Source organism: Caloenas nicobarica, chromosome 7, assembly GCF_036013445.1.
Source record: "Caloenas nicobarica isolate bCalNic1 chromosome 7, bCalNic1.hap1, whole genome shotgun sequence".
Lineage (NCBI taxonomy): Eukaryota > Metazoa > Chordata > Aves > Columbiformes > Columbidae > Caloenas > Caloenas nicobarica.
The window spans coordinates 9102509-9126398 of record NC_088251.1 but is presented as its reverse complement, the minus strand read 5'-3'; the positions used below and the strand labels follow the sequence as shown (position 1 = coordinate 9126398).

Genomic DNA, 23890 nt, shown 5'->3' with positions numbered 1-23890 from the left:
GAAAATATAGGGTTTTGTTGCAAGCCAGGTCTCTGAGAAGAGGTGGTAATGAATTAAAGCAACTGAATCGTACTTTTAAGTATCTTTCTTCTTGTCTCAATACAGGAGTAAAATTTGCCCCAAAGCGGTGTACATGATGTTAACTGTTCTGATAATTGTAGAAATGGGGTGTGTTTGTATGGTTATACACATAGCATCTCGTTGTGGTGTTTCATTCCAGGCAAGTTTTGCAAGGTACTGAAGCCTGTTTCCCTTTCTTACAGAGCCACCAGCCCATGGTATTTTTTGGATCCCCTCTCATCCAGGCGCTTGGCCCGTTGGAGGCACAGCTGTGCTGCTGGACCTGGGTCCACGTCCAGGTGACTATGGTGGCCACTGGTGTTGAGTTCATTCTGTGTTTTCAGGTCCAATTTGGTTCTGTCTTATTAGTAAGAATAAGCAAGCTCAGATGTTCTGCAGATGGTGAAAAACATGTTGGGAAGATGCTTGTCAAGAAGAGCTTTACCCCCTCTACCTCTCCCCTCTCCTGTCTCGCTCCTCCAAATGAGGTACTTGTGGTTACACTCTTAGCTTTACATAAGTCGTCTTCATATTTATGTGGCCAGGTGACAATTTGGGTACAAAAAAAATGGGAGTTTTGACTGAGTGTGATTAAAAAAAAAAATTAACCCAGTACTAATGCAGACATTTTTGAAATTCCCTTTCTTGATGACCAGGAAGATAAAATGAAAAGGTCCTTCGCATACCACCCCATCCCGCAGCAAAGCTGCTGTCTGAAGTTGCTTGGTTGCTGCTAATGTTGAGCTAATGGTGATGAGCAGTGGGTGATGATGAAGGTTTCTTTCAATTCCTGCTGCTGGGAGCCTAGCTGGGTTGAAAGGCAAAGAATTCATCCTGCAAACTAGTTGATTTAAGCCCAAGATAAGACTGAATTGTAAAAATATTTCGACCTGTCAATGTTTTATATGAAACCAGCCTGAAATCCCCCAACGCCTGTCACATCTGGTTGCAAGCAGAGACTTGTCTTCCTTTGGGTATTGTGTGCTCTGGAATTAGCTCCCAGAAAGCACATCCTGGGGGCATGGCAAAAGGATGACCTTACCTCCGTGGCATGTCCCAGGGCTTGAAGCTACTGAGAGACACAAGGGCTTCCTTGATGAAATCGTGTTTTGTGTTTCCTCCCTTTACTTAAGCAAACTTGGGATCTGTTGATTTGACAGCGCAGTCTGGTTGGGGGTGTTGAGAGGATGCGTTGAAGGGTGGTGCTTGTGAAGCACCTGGAGCTCAGTAAAGAACTGCAAGACACAGCGTTATTGTGTCTGTAATCCCTTTGGCACTTACTGAATCCCCTCTCCCTTGTGGACCTGTGCAGGTAACTGAGCATGAGCTGCTCCAGGTATCTTGCCATGTCTGCTGTGAGGTGCAGGCACCTGCATGGGCTTAATGGGCCCTTGCTCTGACCGAGCTTGTCTGGGATGGGGGCCAGAGGTTCCCTTGGCAGAGGGAAGGGTCAGAGGCTGATACTCTGGTACAAAACAAGCCCGTTGCTTCAGGTGTCTCGCCCATTCTTCTGGAGAGAAGAGACTGCTTAGAGGAGAAGTTTCTGTTGCTTAAAGCTTGGCTTATGTCCCGGGCTTTAAAGTTTTACATGTCCCTGGGGGTACGCCTGTGTGTTGGTAGGGTCTTCCCACCTACGGGACACAGGGATGCTGACACCCAATCTCAAAAAATTGGAAACTGAGGAAGCGAGATGCCAGCACTGAACATTAAATCCAAGGTTAAACAATAAGACAAAGAGAGGAACCACTGCTGGGCTCCTTCCTCTGACTAATGTGTCCTTCTCGCAGGAGCCAGCGTGCAGAGATGTGTCCAAGGGTGACAGAAGTGGATGGTTGGATGGGGACAGGCAGTGGGGGCCCTGTGGGACACCCCGAGAACCCATTTGTGACCCCCGCTGCCCTGATGCGTCAGGTTTGCCAGATTACACTTCCAAAGAATTGGCATCTGGCGTGATGGGAAGAAACCTGTTCTGGTGACTTCACTAACAAGTATCGGTTCTTCCCAGCTACTTATTAAAAAACCATTTGCTGCAGGGAAAAGTCTTTCCTGAGAAGAAGTCTTCTCTATTTGCTTGGGAAAACAATAGGTTAATAGAACTGGTTATCAAGAAATGCACTTGTTTGTCTTTAGCTGTGTGGCGAAAATCTGTTTTTGCAATGAGACAGGCAGAGACCCAGCCTGAGTCTGGTCAGATTTGCTCTATGCTTTTAATGTGGAGGAAAAATAAATATACTTGACTTAAACAGAAAGCCAAGGCCTCTACCAGACACGCTTGGTTTAAATTTGGGCGTGCTTGAAAGTGTCACTGAAGTCCACTTACGATGTGACAGCAGCCTTTTTTCATTTCGAAGGAAAAATGAGCAGAAAATTGACTTTGCTGGACACTTACACATAGAAAACGGCTCCCCAGAAAGCTGGTCCTCAGCAAATGTAAGGCATGAAAGAGCCTGCGGCTGGGTGGTGTTGAAGCCCCGTGATGAGGACGGGCAGCAGCGCTGGCCGAGGCGTGGGACAGGTCCCCTCTGCTGTGCTCCGCAGCGGGGCGTCCCAGCCGGAGCCCCAGGCGATGGCGGGGTCGGGGGGACGTGGCTCTGCCCTGTCCTGGGGGACAGGGGAGCTGCGTTTGGATCTCCACCAGCTCCCCAGGAGCAGTGGGGGCCCCGGTGGGACTCAGCTTTGGGAGGGAGGTGCAGTGAGAGGAAAGAGGTGCAGGAAGGGATGAGAGTCGAGTCTGGGTGGCCATGGAGGGACAGGGAGGAGGGGAGGCTGGGCAGTCCCTTCCTCCCCTGCAAAACTCGTTTTCTCTGCTTTTGATTGAAAAGGAGATGAGTACACAGGCAGACTTTATTTTCTCTGATCCCCTCATTTTTGTTTTTTTTTCCTTCTATCTGTTTCCCACCCTTCTCCCCAGGGTAGGAGTTGCTTTTGCCTCTCACACCAAACGTTTCTGAACTCATCACACACGACACCCAGTACGGAGATGATCAGCTGCAGGTAAAGAAACTGACTTTAGAAATTAAATTAATATTCCTCTCCTTTTTTTTTCCTTTCAGATTTGTCACCATGGACCTCTTGTCATTTGAGTCCATCTGCATTTTCCTGCTTCCCCAAGGTATGTTTAAAGTTGTCATTTTGCATCAGTGGTTTCTGTCTTGGTCTCGGATGCTTCCCTGTCTCTGGCTGGAGTTCTTAGTTCTGAGGAATGAGAGCCAAATTGGTGCCTCTCTGGGAGTTTTATGGATAAACCTCTGAAGCATAGTTTCACACAGAATGGGAGAAAATAATACCTGGAGAAACAGCTTTTCTGATAATTCAAATGTGTGTGACTGATTTTTACAGGAAGTGTCTAATTGATATGGGAAAAGCTGATGTTACTATGTCATAAAGTTCATCAGTTTCTCCAGTGCAATTATTGGGTGTCTCCAGTAGTTATGACTATAATCTTTGAAGCCTAAGCCTGGCCTAGCTCTCATTCTTGCTCTGTGTCCCTGCACGCAGTGAGCAGAGGGACCGTCCCCCCGTGTGCTGGAGTTGGGTCCTTGGCCTTGCTCCTGCTCTCTGTGTCCTGGGGAGAAGGAATTTCCTCCTGTAGATCCTGTCTGACACTGCCGTGCTGCGTCACTAAGTTATTTTCTGCAAGTGTGAAAGCTATTCAGCAAAACAGTGGTTTTGCTGCTATAGTCGCTATAGTTTCAAGCCTGCGTGCCTTTTTTTTTTTAAGGCGATTTCTAGTGTTGATGGTTGATTATCTGTTTGGTCCCACAGTTTTGCTGGTGTTGGGTATTCAAGAAATTCATACTGACCAGGAGATGATCAGGAAGATCTCAGCTGCTGGCCAGTGTAAGTTTGTTTTTTAAAGCAAGCCTTTTCTATTTTTTGAATTCCTTCTTTTGTTTTCTTGCGGTGGTGTTTATGTGTTCGTGTTGGTTTTTTGGTGTGGTTTTATTATTATTATTATTTATTTATTTATTTAGTTAGTTAGTTAGTTAGTTAGTTATTTATGTTATTTATTGGACCCCGTTCAGTCCATAAAGTCCCCAGCAATGCTCCGACAAGCACAAGCGTTGTGGCAGCTTCTGCACCAGCCTGGCTTTTCCCCTTGTTGGTATTAGCTCTTCTGGGATGCTGACCTACTCTGTTTTGCCCAAAATCGGCTATTTGCCAACTGGCTGGTGTTCCTGACGGTTCCTTCAGAGCCTGTTTCAATCAATCCTGATTCAAGGAGCTGTGTTTAATTACAGATTCGATTCATGACCAGACCTCTCATGTGGCTGATTTAATCAGGCTGTGAAGCCAGCACAGCCACGATGCCGTGAGCAGGGATGACTGGGCTCTGGCTGGCCAGCAGACCATGCTCACCTACAGCTCTTGTGATATACATGCAATCGGTTACTTATAGACTGTATTATATTCTCCTGCTAGCCTTTATTTACTTTTATTTGTCTGTCAAGTGATAAATTAGTGTTTTTTCCTATGCCAGGCATGCCCTGCAGCCCCATCCCATAGCACCATGTTACAGCTCGGACTTTGCACCCTGATGTGCTGTATTTGGACGTTTCTCACTGGTGCACATCACCCAGAGCCCTTTAGTGGGCTGCAGACACCCTGTGCACAAGTCTCTGCCGTGGCCGTGCACCAGCGCAGCTGCAACACCGAGATTCCCCACTCCTTGTACCACCGAACTCCCCGAAGTCCACTTCTCCATCCCAACCCATGGCGGGATGGGGGCACGGCATTTTTCTCTGAGCATGCTTGGGCAGGCGGCTGGGTTGTTGCATCTCCATGTTCAGATGAGCTGTGAGGACAAGGCTGACGAGCTGGGATGGTGCTGGCAGGGGCCGTGCTCCAGCTCATCCCCACCGCGGTGCTCCAGGCCAGGGCTGGCTGCCCCGCTGGGAGAACCAGCGACCCAGAAGGGAATGCTTTACAACTTTCAATCCCTCATAATCTGGTGGTAGAAAACCCTAATTATAAATTCAGGTTTTTGCTAGCAGGAATGATTTGGAAAAAAAGTAGTGATAATAAAAAGATGGTGATAATAATGGGGATAGAGAAAAGGCATGGGCCAGAAGGGCTCTGAAAAGGCTGGTGTGCTTGCTCCCTGCATTGAGCTTGTGGATTTGGTTTCCCTTCAAGCTGGTTCTAGTAAATGCTGCAGAGGTGACCTTAAAATGTCTGTGTCAATGCTTTGAAAAATGCCTCTTCAGAGTCTGCAGACTGCCTATTTTTTTTTTTTTTTTTCAATTTTTGCCAGTGAAATTGTGGGCTTTCACTGCAGCACAAGCACCTCAGGACCTTGGAAGCAGTCGTGTTCATGCAGGCAGGGGTGATACAAGGACACATCTCTGAAGATGGGATAAAAGGCAGATTTTTGTGAAGAGCGTTTCTGTCAGCGCCTCGGAGCTGTTCAGAGAGTCTGTGTTTAGAAAAATAAGAGCGTGTCTTGAAAAATGTGCTGCAGATGAAACACATCTGGCTCCGCGGGACTCTGTACTCTTTGCAAACGCCTCCTGGATTCATGTCCATGCCCTGGGGTGGGAGAGGCCACAGGTCCCGTTGGCACAGCCGCTCGCTCTGCCGGTCACGGTGTCGCTGCATCGGCTCATTGGAGTTGTTCTTGCGCTTTAACCAAGCTGCTAAAGCCAGGCTGGGGACCCGAAATCTCAGGTCAAAGTCTTGCAGCCTGGGAGGGCTGGGCTGACACTTCTGCAGAGCAGGGGTGCAGGAGGGCTTTGGGTTGGGAACGCCTGGCTGCCCCAGTCTGTCCTTAGCAAGTCCGTTTGTCTGGGCTTTCTGCTGTTGGCTGTCTGCTCCCAGAGAATGACACTAATAAAGTGCAGTTTCACAGCGTGTCTGTTTTTCTCCCAGTGATGCAGTGCTCGGCTTCCTTAGATGTCCTTTTCCTCTTGGACGGCTCCTACAGCATCGGCAAAGGAAGCTTTGAAAGGTCTAAGCACTTTGCAGGCAAGCTCTGCGATGCCTTGGACATCCATCCAGACAGGGTGAGTGTCAAGAATATCTCATTTTAGTTTCGAACAGGTTGGCAATGTGTGAGAAGGCCAGTGATAACATGCTGAGTGGAACTGCAAAATTCAGCCTAGCAGCCAGCATGGGGCTAGGGTATTTATTCAGAAAGATGCAGTGGAGCTTTGTGAAGCAGTGTGGTTGGAGAACATTTCTTGATTTTTTCACAGATTTTAAAAAGTTCCATTTGGTCTTGAGAAAAGACATAATAGAATATATATAGAATAGGATAGACTATAAATAGAATAAAATATTCTATAATCTTTCAAGTTAAAGTTTATGTTTTTTTTTTTTTATCAAGTTTTATTTTAGTTTGGATGCTTATAGTTTAAAATGGTTGGATCTTTTTGTTGTTTTTCCCTGGAGAGTTGCAGAATTAGTCTCTGGCAAGTTGATCACCTTTCTGTACAGTTGTAAGTGGTACAGTCTGCTTGCTCTGCTTCTCCTTGAAGGTCTCTATTCCAAAATAAGCCGAAAGGGCAGAAGGAAAGGAGTTCATTGCAAGGCACCAGACACATACCAAGGCATTTGGGGATCTGTACGGTGCTGTAGGTCTCCAAAATGTCATTGCACTCCCCACCTGCTAGTGGTGCAGAGCACTTTAGTGCTGGTGCTCACCAGAGAAGAGCAGAGGGCTGGCCAGCTGGGGCTGCTGGATGTGGCAGACGTGAGGTCTCTGCGTAGCAGGAACAGGAACCTGAGGCAGAGGGTGGTCTGGGGGTGCTGTGGCTTTGAGGACCCCTGGTCCGTGTGTGGTTCTTCAGAGAGGTCTGGGAGCAAGGGAACAGAGACAGGTCTTGTGTTTGCTCCTGATTCCCACGTCAGGGATGCTTAGACTTGTGCCCAAAATCCTCCTCCAGACCAACTGCTACCACTGCTCCGGGTCCTAAAATCGAAAGCTGCTGCTCTGCCCCTGTTGCAGAGTCCTTTGGAAGCCGAAATCACCATTCCCCTCCATCGTTTTCTCACCTAAGAAATATTTCACTCTTCAGATGTCAGCTTGCAGCCGTACAGCGCAGGCAGCTTTCCGCAGCCTGGGCAGTGGTGGTGAGGAGATAAGGAGTGTGTGCGAGGCTTTGAATGGTGCTGGGTGGCTCAGGTTAAATGGACGTTCCCTTTTGTGGCTCATACTAAATAGAGACTAAGTAGAGACTTTATCTAGGAACCAACTGCAACGTAGGCTTAGGCGAAAGAATTTGAAACTTTAATATTTGCAGATTTGGTGGGTTGTGTGTTTTGTTTTGTTTTTCTAGATACCGTCCTTCCCCTACTATTTCTCTTAACCCTCATGTAGACCAGGCTGAAAATTGGTAGCCTTTTCACCTTCGAAGTTGTCACATTCCATAGAACATCTTGTAAGGCTTCCTGTGAAATATTCTGGATGTATTGCCCAATACAGACATTTTAGTTTGTTTGCATTTTCAGGCATTTTCAACTATAGAAAATGGTTTCAGAGGAGATAGTGGAAAAATAATTGCTTTGTGTTGCCTACTGTGCTCAATGCCAGAGGGAGCTGCTTTTGGTAGTGGAAGGGTTGCCTGCACAGTGTATAAAAGGCTTGATATAAAAGGTGTTATTTATAAACTTACTGTCCTTGAGGCTACTAGCTGCTCTGAATGGATAAATATAGATCTTGAGCTGCCCGCAACTGCAGCAGCGGCTCCTGTTGTTTGCAGATTAACTTTTTTTGCTTTGCTTATAGTCTGTATAGGTAGTGCTGTGGTTTATGCTCTTTTTCTCTTTTTTTGAAGTTCATTTTGACTTCCAGTGGCTCAACATGCAGAACAGTGTTTGTCTTGATCCAGTATAGTGCTCTCAAATCTGTAAACTGATCAAAATGGTAAAAGTCTCACAGGCACCTTTCACAACCTTTAACCTTTTCTTTCAGGTCCGCGTGGGAATGATACAGTTTAGCTCAACTCCCCACCTTGAATTCCCACTGGATTTGTATCTAACCAAACAAGAAGTGAAAGAGAGAATCAAGAGGATCGTGTTCAGGTCAGCTTATTTTACAGCTTTTTTCTTTTTCTGGGCTATGAATGATCTCTGGACTGAGAGGTTTTTGAGGTGCAGGCTTCTCACCTCAACCTGACGCCCCCAGGCAGGCGGTGGATGAACACTGTCTGTGGTCCATAATCCACAGTCTGCTAAAAACGTGCAACCTGGTCTCTGTCAGTGAAAGCTGATGAGGGAGAAAGTTTTCAGTGTCTTGCTATGACGTGGTAAATAAGGGAGAGTTTTCCATGACCCTCCTGGCAGGTTTTTCTGACCGTTTGTGCCATAGGTGGGCGAGATCCTTCCAGGGAAAAGCAAGTGTGATGTTCTCACGTGGCTGAGCAGAGGAGGACAGTCCGCATCTTCATTTTTTGGTGGTTACAATTTCCTTTATCCTGTGAGATAGCGATGAATTTTGATATCTGTGCCCATCTGTCTGCTGAATTCAAGAGGATCAGGTTTTCAGACGGAAACCTTTTTTCTTCCTGAGTGTTAAGACTTGGATGTCTTCCCACGACCTCAGGAAACGGAGCCAGAAGCCCAAAGAAACACTCTCCTTAGAACCTCTCAACATGCAGACTTTTCATCTCCAAGAAATATATTTAGATCTACAAAGAATCTGACAACTACCCCAAAATAACACTTGTTTTGATGAGAGAAGAGGTATTGGTGTGGCCTGCGGGTGTCTGCTCGTTCGTTAGCTGATCTGCATTAGGGCTAAAGGTTAGATCGGCGTTTCTCGTCTATGTCTGCTGCTCTCAGCTTGATGTGCATATCACAAGCAGATGTGCTCACTTTTAATTTTTTCAAGCAAGATCAGGTGACTGGGTTTTGCTCTGTTGCTTTCGATAAGTTTATCAACTTGAGAAAACCTCTTGTGTAGTGTTACAGGAAAAACTTAGCAGAAAACAAGAGACATTCCTCCTCTTTGGCTGTTGGTTAAAAGTCTGTGAGAGCAGAGAAAGTGAAGCAGTGTTTGGTGTCTGGCACTGAAACTCCTTGATGACAGCACGTGGGCGCTGACAGATTGAACAGAAATAATGCCCTTGTGCTCGGCTGTTTCATCTTGTTTAAATGAAAAGCTGACATTTTCGAAATAGATAAAATAGGGATGGATTCCAGTTGGCTTCTGAAAAAAACGAGGTGTTTGACATCTCGGTTGAGAGGCTCCTTGATGTGTTTCTGATGAGACTTTGGCCAGGGAGACGTTTCCCAACTTCAGCCCCGTGCTCGGGGTGCGGAGGTGAGAGCGCTCAAAAGGCGGCGGTACCGGACCGAAGTGAAGCTTTTGTGATTGATTCGGACACTGCTGGTCTCTCTCTGTGAATTCTGTCCAAATAGCTTTTGAGTTTGTTGGCCAATTTCAACCAATTTTCAGGGTAATCTGAGAAGCTGAATTTCTTATTAATTTGTTTCATGCAAGCCAATGGCTGTTTACAGGAGAAAAACCACCTTAGTGCTGTTCCTGAGGAAAGGCAGCAGACGAAGTCCACAACTCCTTTGGCTTCAGAAAATCGTTATTGGAGTAATAATGCCTTAAACTCACATTTGCTGTGTCAAAAAACAGTGAACCTCCAAATGCAAATTGATAAGAAACTGAATTTAATGAGCTTTGGTGTAGAGGCTATTAACTTTTTTTTGAATCCTTAGGGTTCACAGCTTACTGAGTTCATCAAGATTTAGTCATCAAACTGACTGCACAATATATTTTCCCTCATGCACATCACTTTTCACTGAAGCGTCTGACAGCTACTGACACCTGGCCAGGAAAAGGCAGATTTGGACATGCAGTGAACACATGGTTGTTGAGTGTGCTTTGGAACGGTGGAGTGTTGAGGAGGAAGCACCTAAAGAATGACGTTCTAAACAAAAGGGCCTAGGAGGTACTGAAATAAAAAGTTTATGTGAAAATCAGAGGTTAGACAGAAAAGAATGAACTTGGACATGGTCAAATGCTTTTTCTAGAGCAAGCAAATCCAGTGTTAAAACAAAGGAAAGACGTTCAGAAAGGAAAATGGGGTGTGCTTGTGTCAACACAGCTGAAGGAGAACATGATGCCTCCAAGAAAGGAGTAACACTTGGATTCCCTTTGCTTACTCTGGATAGAAATAAAAGCAGCACTAAAAGGCAATTGTAGGAAGTGATTTACAAGACAGGTCCTTGGACAGAATTAGAAGACAGCTGGAAATGTCTCCTCTGATCTGGTGGCTTAATTATCAACAGGTCTGGAGTGTGTTCCTGGTGAAGCTGGGCTCTCTCTGGTATCAAACATCCAGCCAGGCATGGCATGTTAGAGAGCTCTCACGTTGTGCAGGTGGAGGACTACCAAGAAAGAAAGAGACAGACTCGTGTCCATGCAGGATTTACCCCTTTGAGATACGCTGATGTTTAGCCCTCCAACAACAAAAAGAGATGATGTGCTGTAGGCAGGGATCAAAGCTGGCTACAACAGCTGAAGAACTTGCAGTGCGAGTTGCCCTCAGTTTTTACAGTGGATGAAAAGCTTTTGCTCGCTGTGTTATGTTGCAGTGAGGTCTTAGCCTGGTGTTGATTGAGTGGGGAACACAGGTGGTTGGTGTGAAGCTTCAGCTAGTCACGTCTGGTGTGTGGCAGCAGGGGTTGGGTGCCTGGGTGGCCGAAGTCTGAGCGCGAGAGGTAGATGGGGAGTTGTGGCAGCCAGGATCCAGCTGCACAGTCCACCAAACCTCACTCTGCAAGACAGAAGTGAGAGACCTCTTGCCTCCCCTCCAAGGTCTCTGTTAGGTTACTCATGGCTTTTACTTAAATCTCCGTTGTTTGGCTCATAATGTAATCATTCCTGCCTCAGCATGACAGAGATTATCATTTTATATATCATGTTTGATGACATTTCATGGTAAGTAGAACATGGAGCCCAGTCTTGTGTACACATCGATAACAGTCATTTGAAGTCTTGAAAGCAGAGGAGGACAGTCCTTGCCCCACAGAGCTCACTAGCAAGAATCACAGAATCACAGAAATAACAACTACAGTAAACGTGCAGCCCAGAAAAACAACCACACCTTGTCCTTCCCCTCCTAGACCTCTGTGTATGGATAGCACTCTTCTTTTTGTTCCCTTCTGCTGTGTTTTCAGCACCCCCTGCAACGAGGGGCTCCTTCCCAGTTCACATCCAGTATGCCATCACCAAAGGGACGGTAGCACTGTGTGGACACTGGCCACAACCCTGGCTGCCTGCAGGGAGCAGCTCTTCTCTTGGGTGCGCTCGTCTGCCGGAGGGACCTGACCTCTCTTGTCCCTCCCCGGGGCTCTGTGCTCATGTGCAGGACACCTCTCAACCACCCAGCTCCAGTGTCTATGGGCTCAGCAGGGCAGGCAGGCTGTTGGGTTAAGGAGGTGTCCAACACTAGGCAAATCTCATTTTTTAATAATCTTGTAAGAAATTAGTCTCAGGATTTCTAAAGCATCTTTGAGTGAAGCTGTTCCCTGGCAAGCTGTAGCTTATTTTCTACTAAAATTACATTCAAGGTTGCTTTTCCTTGGGAATTATTGCACAGCTCCAAGGCTCGGTCTGCCATTCCCCAACACTTGACAGCAGCCCATCTTACCTGCTGATTTATGTCACTAATGGAATGTGCCCCCTTTGGCATCCAAGTCCTCATGTGGGTTTAATACCTTGCTACTGGGAGGATTGCTGAGTATTGAACTAATTGCTTTCTACCTCAGAAACATTTTGTTCTCCAGGGCAGAATTCAAGGGCTGCCAAAATATTGAGGTAGCTGACTCCTGTCTCCAAAATGAGAAGTGAGGGGCACAGCTTGTGTGAACGTCAGTGGCTGGTGCACCTTCCCTGTCATACCAGCACTGCTGGTGAGCAATCTGCTGGATGAGGGTATTGCTTTTAATTGAGTTTAGCATGAATTTAGACAACTGGAGCATCAGGTGGCTTTTCTGAATGTTTGCTTTCCTAGCATAAAATGTACTGGTGAAGCCCTGAAAAAAGCATGCCTCATTTTCAGTCCTTCTGAGTTTCCAGGTATACACTAAGAAGCTTTCAGCATTTGTATTTTCAGGAGCTTTACTACAGGATGGACAAATGGCTTTTTGTAGAGAATCAAATTAACCTGCAGATCAGCCAGGGAGGAACAGGCACAGGCTCTCTGCGCACTGCTGGTCTGCAGACTCTCAGTTACAAGCTGGGACATGGAGCTCCATGCCTTGGCTCCTGGTCCAAGAAGAGCAGAAGGTCCCATGGAGGGAAAGGGATGATATGTGACAAGAATGTATAGCACATTGGTGTGTCAAGAGGAAGAAAACCACTTTGAGATGCTGGTCTTTGTCTATTTTGCCCGCTTGAACTGTGCAAGAGGTTGTTGTTAAACAGCTTTTCCACACAACTCTTAAAGAAGTGAGCACAGTTTTCAGATGGAAAAACAGAAGCAGTTGAGACATTTGTCAAAGCTGGAAATAAATATCTGAGAGCTGTGATTCCTGCTCCGATTGTAGGAATGCTCTTGTGGAGAACGCTCTGGGTTGGAGATAAGGGAGGTTAGGGTGGGTAGATGGGGCCTATGGGTAAGAAGATGACTAGAATAACAGGATTGGACACCTCTGTGGATGTGTTCTGTGGCAACAGGCAGAAATGTACTAAGTTCCCCACTACCAGAGGGTGGAAATTTGAAAATAAGATGGTAAATTCAATAACAGAAGAAGAGCTTTGATTTCTGCTTTTCTGATTTTTATCTCCTTTCTTTCTAGAGGTGGGAGCACAGAGACAGGTCGGGCTCTGAAGTACATTCTACGCAAAGGGTTCCCAGGTGGCAGAAACTCAAGTGTCCCTGAAGTCATGATCATCATTTCGGATGGAAAGTCCCAGGACAGCACTGCAATGCCTGCAATGCAGGTGAAGGAGAGACACATCGTGGTTTTTGCAGTGGGAATCAAGTTTCCAAGGTAGGAAACTTTCCACACAGCTGGAAATGGAGGCCCAGCTAGACAAATGGCAAGTCCTGGCAAGTGAGGGATGGTCTTCTGCTAGATATGAATTTTGGAAAGAGAAGAGCAGAATTTGGAGAGTAGCATAATTTTGGAGAAAACACTGGTTGGTGTACAGGAGGACCAGAGTGGGTGAAGGAAGCTCTTCCGCTAAGTGGAGCTCTGCCACTGCCTGAGAATAAACACACCAAGATCTTGAAAACTGTTTGAAGGGTGTCATCGTTTTGCATTGGCTATTTGCTGCACAGGATTTGTTTGGATACCCAGTTTTTTGGGGATGACTAAGTGGTTGAACCCCTCCATTGCTTGGCAGGTGGGAAGAGCTGCACACACTGGCCAGTGAGCCCACCGAGCAGCACGTGCTCTTTGCTGGAGATGCCAACGATGCTGCCAATGGCCTGTACAGCACCCTGACTGGCTCTGTCTGCAGCACTAACGCTCCAGGTAACGCCTGTCCTGGCTCCATCTCCATCCCTGTGCTTTGAGTGTGTCGCTGAGCGAGAAAAGATGAGGCAGTGTCAGAAAGCCTACCAGGGAATTAGCAGATGTTGCGCTTTGAGGTCACCTGCCTCTTGCGCCCAAAGTGAAGGGCAAACTTGCCAGCTACATCCCCAAACACTTGTAAGCTGCAGGATCCTGTAATATTTCTGTGTCTCAGTTCGCCTCTGGAAATGGCAATATTGGTCCTTGCTCATGTCATGGGAGACAGAGGGTTAAACACAGTTGTATTAAATCTTCTGGTAGACTTGGCTGTGTGATAGGGGAGGCCACCAGGGGATTGCAAGAGGTAGAAAAGATAGAACCAGACTGGTCCAGAGGTAGAAGAAAATCAAATATGTGAATGATGAAGGCACCAGAGGGGCTGAAAAGTCATTGCTGAACCCTGAACTCAGCAGTGTGAGTTTTATAGCGACGCAAAGGAGGCTGAAGAGTGAGCACCCCAGAAAGTAGAGTAGGCTGGTGAGCTTGTTGACAGAAAATTTGTCCTCTAGGGCCTCATGGAGGGCTCTTGGAAGCACTGCCTTATATGCTGTTTGCAGGTAGATGAGGAAAACTAATCCATTTCAAAGCGGTGTTCCACTCCCACACAGACTTTGTGTTTTCAGGCCCTTGATCCTAGTTTGGATTTGTTGTTTGCTACAGGCTGCAAAGTTGAGTCCCACCCTTGCGAACGCAGGACCCTGGAGACTGTGAAAGAGCTGGCTGGAAATTACGTGTGTTGGAAAGGCTCAAAGCAGCCAAATGCAGTGCGTGCATCGCTGTGCCCTTTCTACAGGTGAGCTGGGCACCCTCATCTTTAAAAGTGAGCAGGGCAGAGGGGATGTAAGAGGTACAGTGATGAGGCTTTTATCTCACAATGACTCTTTATTGTGATGAAGATCCCTAAGAAGACTAATGTAAACATGGTTTTTATGCCCAAGAACAGGCTCCCCCTGATCTGACCACTGCCTGATCTGGGAAGTAAATGGTAAAAGGAGGGACTGAGACAGAGAAGCAGAAGATGATTTGCCCAAGAGTACTAAAAAGGTTATAAATGGAATTGGCATTAACTCTGCATTAACTTTATCCCAGCCAAAACCAGTACGGTTTCCTACCTGTTGAGCCAAGATGCTTTGAAGTTTACGTCTCTGTACCTGCTGTTTTGCAGAGGGTTTCTAGATTCGGCTCGCTGTGTTGGTGCTGGTTCTGTTTTTGTCCACGCTGGCTTTGTGCTTCCAGAGAAGCCCCTTTTCCTTTGCTTGGCTAGAGGCTTGGGAAGGACTTTTCAATGGAGAGGCGTCAGTCACTGGCAGAAAATACCCCCAGTCATAGCGTGACGGTGCCAAAACCAGGCGGCACACAAAGAGCTGCATTGTCAGGTCGATGGCAGCGAGCCGCAGGAGGGAAATGTCCTCTTGCCCGGGGAGAGGAGACTGGAGCTGAAAACCCATAACCATGTCAGGTCCTTCAAATAAAATTGTCACTGCAGTCGATACAATGGGAGGAATGCTTTAAAAATGAGCTGTGAAGGGCAAAGCAGCTTCATGCTCTCTTTACTGATAAAAAGAGCTGGGTGAAAGTGGTGTTGTACAGAAATTGGTAGCAGGGGTTGTTTTTCCTTTGAAGAGGTGCTTCATGTGTTTGTTTGAGCATCAGGCGGTCAGACTAATGTTTGAAAACCAGCCCAGATCTGGGCTGTGCATTGATGTCCTGCTGCATAGATACGCTGCGGGGTGATTGTATGGACAATTTCAGAGGTGTCCTAATGGCTGGGAGCCTTTCCAGATATATATATTGTACCTCGAGCCAACATGAGAAAGCAGTGCAGCTCTTGGCTTGCTTACAGCGTCCCAAAAGAGAGGTTTTGGCCACAGTTTCCCTGAGTTTGAGCAGCCCTAATGCAGAGCACTGAAAGATTAGTGGCATGGTGAAGCTGCATGTATTGGAGAAAGAAAAACCTGATTAACAGGGATGCAAGTTTAAAGCAGAAATCCTCTCACTGTCAGGAACCAAAGTTAGCTGCATTCTTATGTGTGGCAAATATACACTCTTGCTCTATGGTGTTGTTTTGGTTTTTTCATGCCACTTTAGGGCAAGGAAATGATGGAAACAGTTGAAAAATCCCAGTGGGAGGCTCAGCAGAGAACTGGGGATTTCTTCCCCGTCTAAACCTTGCTTGTCCACTAGCTGTTACAACGGGATAAGTTAGATGCCAGAATTAATATTGAATAAGAAATTCTCGTTGCTGTAAAATTTTATTTTCATTCCAGTTTAGAGCAAAAAGTTTAACATCTCCTGTAGCAACTAAAAGAAACTATAATTTAAGCTTCAAAAATACATTAATAATCTTTAAATGTAAAAAGGTAGAATTGAAAAATAAAAGAGTAGATTTGATTAAATTATGTTTTTTCGTTTGCAACCCCGCTCAGAATGGACACTTTCTTTTGAAATACTTGTTTTGAAAAATTGCCTTTTCAAAGGAAAATTTGTTCCATTTAAAACACAGTAAGGTCAAGCTTGAAGATACCTTGTTAATCTTTAAATTCATGGTAAGTTTTATTCCTTCTGTTTCAGGTGGAAGAGAGTCTTGATAAAACACCCATCCAGATGCTTCCGAACTGTATGCTCAGGTAGGACTTAGCCTTTTCCAAAATTTTATTTACAAAGCAGGGAAGGTAAGAACTAAAGAATAAAAACATGGGCTTCTGCTCTCACTTGAAAAAATTTTGTTCTGAGCAAGATATTGTGATCCTTAGCAAGAAGCTGTATTATGTCCCCTTCTTTTTGTCTCATGGGTATTTACGGCCAGAGACAAGGTTCTTAGGGACGTGGTTTAGTGCTAGATTTAGGTTATGGTTGGACTTGATGATCTCGAGGGCCTCTTCCAACCAAAATGATTCTATGATTCTAAGAGGGGTGGAGGTTTGACTCCTTTTCCACTAAAGGCGATGCTCACGCTGGCACAGGACGGGAAGGGGCAGGCTCCCTGCTGACTCCCCATCTTTCCCTTCCCTGCTCTCCTTTAGACCCCTGTGACTCCCAGCCGTGCCAGAATGGGGGCACGTGTGTCCCAGACGGACTGCACAAGTACCACTGCCTCTGCCCGCTGGGGTACGGAGGAGACATCCACTGCGGTAGGTGTGAAGCTGCTCTCTCCCTCCTTCCTCCTGGGCCGTGTCCTGCCTTCGCGGTGCCCCTCGCGCAGCCACTGAGATGACTGGGGTTGGGCTGCAGATTTTGGGTTTTTCTGCAGGAGACAGGCTGAGTGTTCTCAGATGGGGACAGACTTTCTAGCAGGGCCTGTTGTAGTTGGACAAGGGGTAATGATTCTAAACCAAAGGAGGGGAGATTCAGGCTAGACATGAGGAAGAAATTTTTTACAGCAAGAGTGGTAAAATACTGGCCCAGGTTGCCCAGAGAGGTGGTAGATGCCCCATCCCTGGAAACACTGAAGGCCAGGCCCTGAGCAATTTGATCTAGATGAAGATGTCTCTGCTTGGTGCAGGGGGCTTGGACTTAGATGACCTTTGAAGGTCCCTTCCAACCCAAACTGCTCTATGATTCTCTCATGCTGGTTATGACTGTGTCAGGCCCAGTGACTGGGTTTTGCTGCTCAGAAACATCACAGATAAGGAGAGCACCGACAGTCTCACCCTGGGGCGGCTGCCTTTGTTTCTAAGTGCAGGTGCCATGTGAGCAGGAGAACAGAGAAACTGGGAGAGACACACAGGGATGTCTGTTTGTCCCTTCCTTGCACACATGGGCCCAGGAAGGACTCCTGATTTTGGCAGTTCAATGTAAGAAACCCAAGAAGGTCCTGATCTCCAGAAAATGCTTGGTACTTACTTTCCCCAGAATCAAGACTCCCCCTTTAAAGTGTCTCAGGGTGTTACAGATGAGGGTCTAGTGCTTAAGACTCTCTCCTTTCTCCAGCATATGAGATATTGAAACTTGGAGTGTTTTCCACAGAGTACTAAGACTGGAGTTGTCATTTCTAATTTGAAGTTTGCCATCATGAATCTCCCCAGACTCCCACAGAGTGTCCTGTCTCTCCTCCTGTCTCTAAAGGCTTATGTGTCATCCAACCAAAATAAAGCGCAGTCCTGGCACAGTTGTCTTCCAGCTCATGCCACATCTGGCAAACTATTTGAGTTACTGGACACGATGTCCCTTCTCCACACCATGAGGCTTCCAGCAGACCCCAGCAGAGGTGCCCAGCATGCTTGTCTTGTTGCCATGCGTATGATAAATTGCTGTCTCCCTTTTCAGCACCGAAGCTGAGCCTCGAGTGCAGTGTGGATCTCCTTTTCCTGATGGACAGCTCGGCGGAGGTCACGCTGGAAGGGTTCCTGCGCTACAAGGCGTTCCTCAAGAGGTTCCTCCAAGCAGTGATGGGCCAGGACGCGCCAATGAATGTGGGAGTGGCCCAGTACAATAACACCGTCGTGATACCCATTGAAGTGCGCCAATACAAGGATGCATTCAGTCTCATGAAGAGCATTGATGCTTTGAATTTCAGCGGAGGAGGAACCCTGACAGGCAGAGCCCTGCAGTACATTGCACAGCATGGTTTTAGGAGCGCCCCGGTCTTTGCAGATGTGCGGGATGAGCTCCCACGTGTTGTTGTCTTGCTCACTGACTCCAAGTCCCAGGATCCAGTGGCAGAAGCCGCCAAGTATGCGAGGGACCAAGATCTCTTCTTGATCGCTGTAGGCAGCAGCTTCATGAGAGCAGAGCTGACAGAGGTGACTGGCAATCCAAAGCACACAATTGCTTATTTGGACCCCCAGGACCTGTTCAACAGGATCCCAGAGCTGCAGAGAAGAATCTGCAGTGTGGACAATCCTGAAGGTAAGACTGTGATATGAGCATTGAGGGGTGAGTTTGTCAGCCCACGAGGAGGTCTGCTGAACTCCAGTGAGGAGGTGGGAAGGACAGAAAGATGAATGTCCTCGTTTTGTTTGTGTCAGTCATAAATTCAGGGGCTAACCTTCCATCACTGCTTTTTATGATGGATCTCGATCTATTGGTGTGAAAGGGTCATAGATCACCCTCCAGAGTCAGTGATCAGCAGTGATTAATTCTGCCTACCATTTTCCCCCCTGCTTTTTTTTTGGTCAGAAAGGAGTCCATATATATTATATTATGGAAAATAATGTGTTTGCACTCCTTTATCCAGGCTGCCAGGCGCAGTCTCTTGATTTGGCATTTGCAGTGGATGCCTCGGCTGGAGTTGGCCTGGAGAACTTTCTGCGGCTGAGAGGCTTTGTCAGGAGCAGCTGTTCGCACTTCAGCATCAACCGGGATGTCACCCAAATTGCCCTCGTCATCTATGGTAGCAAAGCTCACACCGTGTTCGCTTTGGACACCCACACAAGCAATTCAGCTGTCCTCCAAGCTGTCGACCAAGCGCCCTTCCTTGGGGACTCAGCCTCTGCTGGCAGGGCCTTGCTGCGGATTTATGGTGACGTGATGACAGTGCAGAAAGGAGCAAGACCTGGTGTCAACAAGGTGGTGGTGGTGCTCACAAATGGAGGCAGCATGGAGGATGCAGCTGCCCCAGCACAGCAGCTGAGGGACAACGGGATCTTGGTGTTTGTGGTTGTCATTGGGGATGCACAGAGGGACACGCTGCTAAGGGTTGCTGGGTCTCCCAACTACCTGATCCACATCTCCTCCTATGAAGACCTGCAGTATTACCAAGACCTTATCATTGAAAGAATCTGTGAAGGTGAGAGAACATCCCATCCTCACTCTTTATGCTGGTGCCACCAGCCATTGTTATCATAGGTTTTCTGATGCTTTACCAAGTGAGCTTGATATTACCTTTTGCATTTTACGGCTGGGGAAGCTATGGCATAGATCTGATGACTGTCAAATGAATCCTATAGGAATAGGAATCAGCTTTCCAAAGATTCTGTCCAGTGGGTGAGACAAGGCTTAGTGTGACTGGCTCTTTCCAGCCCTGACAGGTCTAGGTTCTGCCTTATCTGAAAGAAAAAGAAGTTTATTCGGTTTCTGATGTTGTTTAAACCTGTAGAATTTGCTGTGCATTACAGTAGTGCTGCTGGGGGAGCTGAAGGGGACATATTTCTGCAGCCAACAGTGTTGGTCCCTGAGTGAGGTCTGTGCTGTGTCCCTCAGCAGCTTTGTGCCCAGGCATCTACAAAGTGGTGAGTCTGAAACCTCTGTTTCAGCCTCATCACTCTCGTTCCTCCTTTGTGTCCCACTACTGCAGTTTTCATATAAGCTCTTAAGATTTTGTTTGTGTTGCACAGGATTTCATCCTAAATTCAGAATCTGTCCAATTCAAAACCTGCAGACTGTTAAACCCAGGGCCTTCAGACAGGATGTGATTGATTTTGTTTGCAGGATCAAATTCTTGTCTCCAAAGCATTCAAGAGAGAAGAATTTTCAAATATTTGTGTAAAAGATCATGTTTGTGCTAAACAAAAGGTGCACTTCCTTGAAAAACTTGAGTTCTGCAGGCCAGTCTCTGGTTGGGGAAAAAACCAACTCAGAATTCAAGTTTGAAACATTTTCATGCTGAGTGTGAGTGCCTGTGTACGATGGAAATGAGCTTTTCAGAAAGGACGGGAGACCTTGTTTGCAGATGGTGGTGGTGGGGAAAGTGCTTCTGATTCCTTGCTGCACCAGCTAGTCTCTCGCTGTTTTAAAATGCCGTGCCTTGTTTCTTATCCAAAATAGTCCCAGTTTAACATCTAGGAATTTGGTCTTATGTTTTAACCCGTTTGTAAGATCAGATTAAGAAGCGCTTTGAGCAGCACAACATGTGATTAACGGCACAATCAAAGGTCCTTTTCATCTCTGGGCATGCCCGTGGCTCCTTCAGGGTCAGGAAGAACTTACAGTGCCGTCTCTTCAGGGTGAGAAGCCGGTCTCCTGGCAGGCCCTGCAGACGATTTCTACCTGGAGCTTTTCAATGTGCTCCTATTGCAGTGGTATTTTCAGCTGTGTTATTATAAAAACAATCTACTGTACCATGAAATTAACTACAACGCCAGAGATGAAGGGGAAGAGCCAGCAAGGTTCAGTGAGCCAGGGTAATAACATATCATTTCCTGAGACTGAATTGCTGCTTTCATTTCATGTGCAGGTAATCGCTGTTTGTACTAGATAGGCTGGGACCAAGAGCGATATAAAGATATAAACCCTTCATTCAGTCTTCTACTCCAAGTCCAAGACTTGCAGACATAGCAGAACCATTGTCTGTGAAAGGACTTTCAAAAATTTATGACTTGTGATAAAAATATTTGAGAAACATACCCTGCCTCTGGACACCTGGAATATCATATTTATTCTGAGGTCCAGCTGAAAGGAGACCAGAAAAAAAAAACAATCGGAGATCTAGGAGAAGAGATCCCAAGCGTTAAATATACATGAATCTGATTAATGGAAATACAAGCTCTTGGGATCATCAAAGAGTATAATCCCTGAAGTTCAAGAAGCTTATTTTAGATGATACCATGTTAACAGTAGGCTGGAGGTCAGAGAAATGACGTCTGGGTGGAATAGCTCCAGAAATCCCTCCTGAGCAGCCGTGGAGGGAAGCGATGGACACATGGCACGTGGAGCAGAGCACCATGGAAAAGCTCTTTGGGGAGCAACCAGCACCTGGAAGATGGGTGTTGGGTCCAAGAGGTCCCTCCAGCTTTCATTGCTGGTGGCTCTACCAACCTATGACTAAAATGAAAGTGCCTGTTCTGGGGATACACTGTCAGACAGGACCCCATCTGCGATGTCTCCTGACAACAAAAATGTTGAACCCAGCTTGCCTTCATACAAAATCAACAGGAACTAAAGATCGAGATGTCTCAGATCTAGGATTTGACTGTCAAAAAAGTGAACGTCAACGATCATTTTGCTTATCTTAGATGTGGGTTGAGAGCTGATGTGAGAATGATTACAACATTCTGTAAGCAGTAGTAACCATCCTGATGGATAGTGATAGAATTTATACTTTTCCTTCTCCCCCTTTTCCTACTCCATCTGTGTGCTTTTTCCACCACAGAGCAAAAGGCACAGCTAGGAGGTCCAGCCTTTACACCGTGTAGTTGTTCAGCAGAGGAATTTCACACCATTACCAATGCTGTGGTGGACCTGCCAGCAGACTGGAAGCAAATCCCCCTGGGATGCTGCTGCTTAACCCAACCTATTGACAGCAAGGCAGCCCGAAACACTGCCAGCCCTGCTGCCTGCTGGGCTCTGCCGTGTTCAGAGGGCTGGGGAAGGTGTCACACGCTTCACAAAAACAGGGCTAGTGACAACTTGGGCCATGGTTGCAGGCTTTTCTCTCAGATCTTCTAGAAAAGAAACCCAGATATTTCTCCCGTGTTGTTTTCCATTTGTGCCATCCCTGTTTCTTCCTGACTTCTTGTCCTTGCTCCTCTCTGGTGGAAACTCGGGTCCTCTCCAGAGCCAAGTGGGGTTTGAACTTAGTTGCGTTTGGGGTTGTAAACCACTTGGAGCAGGGCACGTGTCTCTGCGTTGTCAGCGTCTGGATGTGGGGGCTTTAGAGGTGCTCCCGTGCTCAGTGCACAGCTCTGGAGATCATGGAATCATAGAATATCCTGAGTTGGAAGGGACCCACAAGGTTCATTGAGTCCAACTCCTGTCCCTGCACAGGACAACCCCACAGTTCACACCGTGTGTCTGAGGACGTTGTCCAGTCTCTTCTTGAACACTGTCTGACTTGGGGCCGGGACACCTCCCTGGGGAGCCTGTTCCAGTGTCCAGCACCCTCTGGGTGAAGAATCTTTTCCTGATGTCCAACCTAAACCTCCCCTGGCACATCTTCCTGCCATTCCCTCGGGTTCTGTCATTGGTTGCCAAAAAGAAGAGTTTGGTGCCTGGCCCTCCTCCTCTCCTTGTGAGGAAGCTGTAACCGCAATGAGGTCTCCTCTTCTCCAGGCTGAGAGTGATCTGTTTTGCTTTTCTTTGCCATTCAGCCTAACATGATGTCAGTCTTTTAAGCTTTATTAGGAAATTAGCCTCCAGATCAGAACAAAGCCATTCTTCTTCCTCTTCTCCAGGTTAAACACAGAGGAGCTTGTCCTCTGTGTCAAGACAGGGTTGTAGGCTTGCACCCTCTGCCGTGTTAATGTGGTTTTCCCATCCCATCAGCCCTAGATGGCATTTTCTGATGTCTGGGATGTGGTTGCTGTTATTTTTGCAGCATTCCCGATCGACGTAGGTCCTAGCTATCAACACTCTGTAGATGTTCCTGAGCCTTCTATTCTGCTTGTGTTTGTTGCAGAAGCAAAAAGCCCCGTGAACCTGTGCAAACCCAACCCGTGCATGAACCAGGGCACGTGCATCCTGGGGTCTGGGAGCTACCGCTGCGAGTGCCACGGCTGGGAAGGACCCCACTGTGAGAGCAGTAAGGATCAGCAGATGCCAACCACAGCAGATGTCATGCGTTCTGCCCAGCACCCCTGAACGGATCCCACATTCTCCACTTCGCCCTTGGGCAGAAATGTGGCTCTAACTCTCTGATAGCTGTTTGGTGGCTGGGTCTTGGTGCTGATGTGGCCTCTCTCACATGGAAAGTGGAGAGGTTTGGGCTGCTGAGGGGAACGAGGGCATCTCTGAAGAAGCTGTGTCCTGTTTTACATGTTCACTAAGTGAGCTGACTGTGAGGGCAGCCCCTGAAATTCTAATATTTTGGGTAGTTGTCTTCTACTGTGTTTGTTGCCCATTTTCCAAGAGTCCTGCTAGAAGAAACAAACCCTCCGTGATTCCTGAGGTGGAAAGCTCTGGCTCCCTTTTAATGGGAGGGAGCTGTCTCTGTTGGAGTGTGACCCCTTATTGCTTCCAGTGCTTTCTGTGGTGCAAAAGCTTCCCCTTTGTCTCTTCATCAGGGGAGCAATGGCCAGGAGGTGATGAGCCTCTGGCTCCCTGGACGTGGTCCTGTGCCCATAGTGGGAAGTTCTCAATTAATTGTTTTTTTTCCCCCCAGTGTTGTGCTCTGAGCCTAGGAGTTCTCTCTAACCTTTGTCCACTAAGGCCAAGAGGATGCTTCTTGTATTTTAATGGACTGAGCATGAGCTTATCCCTTGGTCCTAAAGCCCTTATCCCATGTCTGTGTTTCTCTTCTGCAACAGGAGTGCTCCGGGGTGATTCTCCAAGATCCCCAGTCCTTCCTCTTCACTCCCACGTGCAGCGGAGTTGAAGTGGTTTGCAGCACTTCTCCAGAGCCTCCTGGCACACCAGAAGACATGCGGATCAGAGACACTGATGTGCCGAGTGCTCCAGTTCCCCATCTGGGAACACTCACTGCCACTTGCAGGCACGATCCAGCAAGTCACCAAAGCCACCACTGCCCTTGGCAGTGATT

At 47.0% G+C, this 23890-nt stretch overlaps 1 protein-coding gene across 1 annotated transcript; it reads left to right on the top strand.

Annotated features, from left to right (window-relative positions):
• Positions 1-3120: 3120 nt before the first annotated feature.
• On the top strand, positions 3121-23725 carry VWA2 (von Willebrand factor A domain containing 2). Its single transcript, XM_065639357.1, has 13 exons — positions 3121-3172; positions 3826-3900; positions 5929-6062; positions 7973-8082; positions 12817-13011; positions 13367-13497; positions 14197-14329; positions 16108-16163; positions 16560-16667; positions 17803-18384; positions 18713-19264; positions 22811-22933; positions 23658-23725. The coding sequence occupies exons 1-13, from the start codon at positions 3124-3126 to the stop codon at positions 23723-23725; spliced, it is 2316 nt and encodes a 771-aa protein (XP_065495429.1). The 5' UTR covers positions 3121-3123.
• The last annotated feature ends 165 nt before the right edge of the window (positions 23726-23890 follow it).

Excerpts from the sequence above, each read along its gene's own strand:
- VWA2 (XM_065639357.1), top strand. The coding sequence starts at position 3,124 with ATGGACCTCTTGTCATTTGAGTCCATCTGCATTTTCCTGCTTCCCCAA. Across the intron at positions 3,901-5,928 it reads GATCTCAGCTGCTGGCCAGT|TGATGCAGTGCTCGGCTTCC; the intron begins GTAAGTTTGTTT and ends TTTTTCTCCCAG. Across the intron at positions 16,164-16,559 it reads CTTCCGAACTGTATGCTCAG|ACCCCTGTGACTCCCAGCCG; the intron begins GTAGGACTTAGC and ends GCTCTCCTTTAG.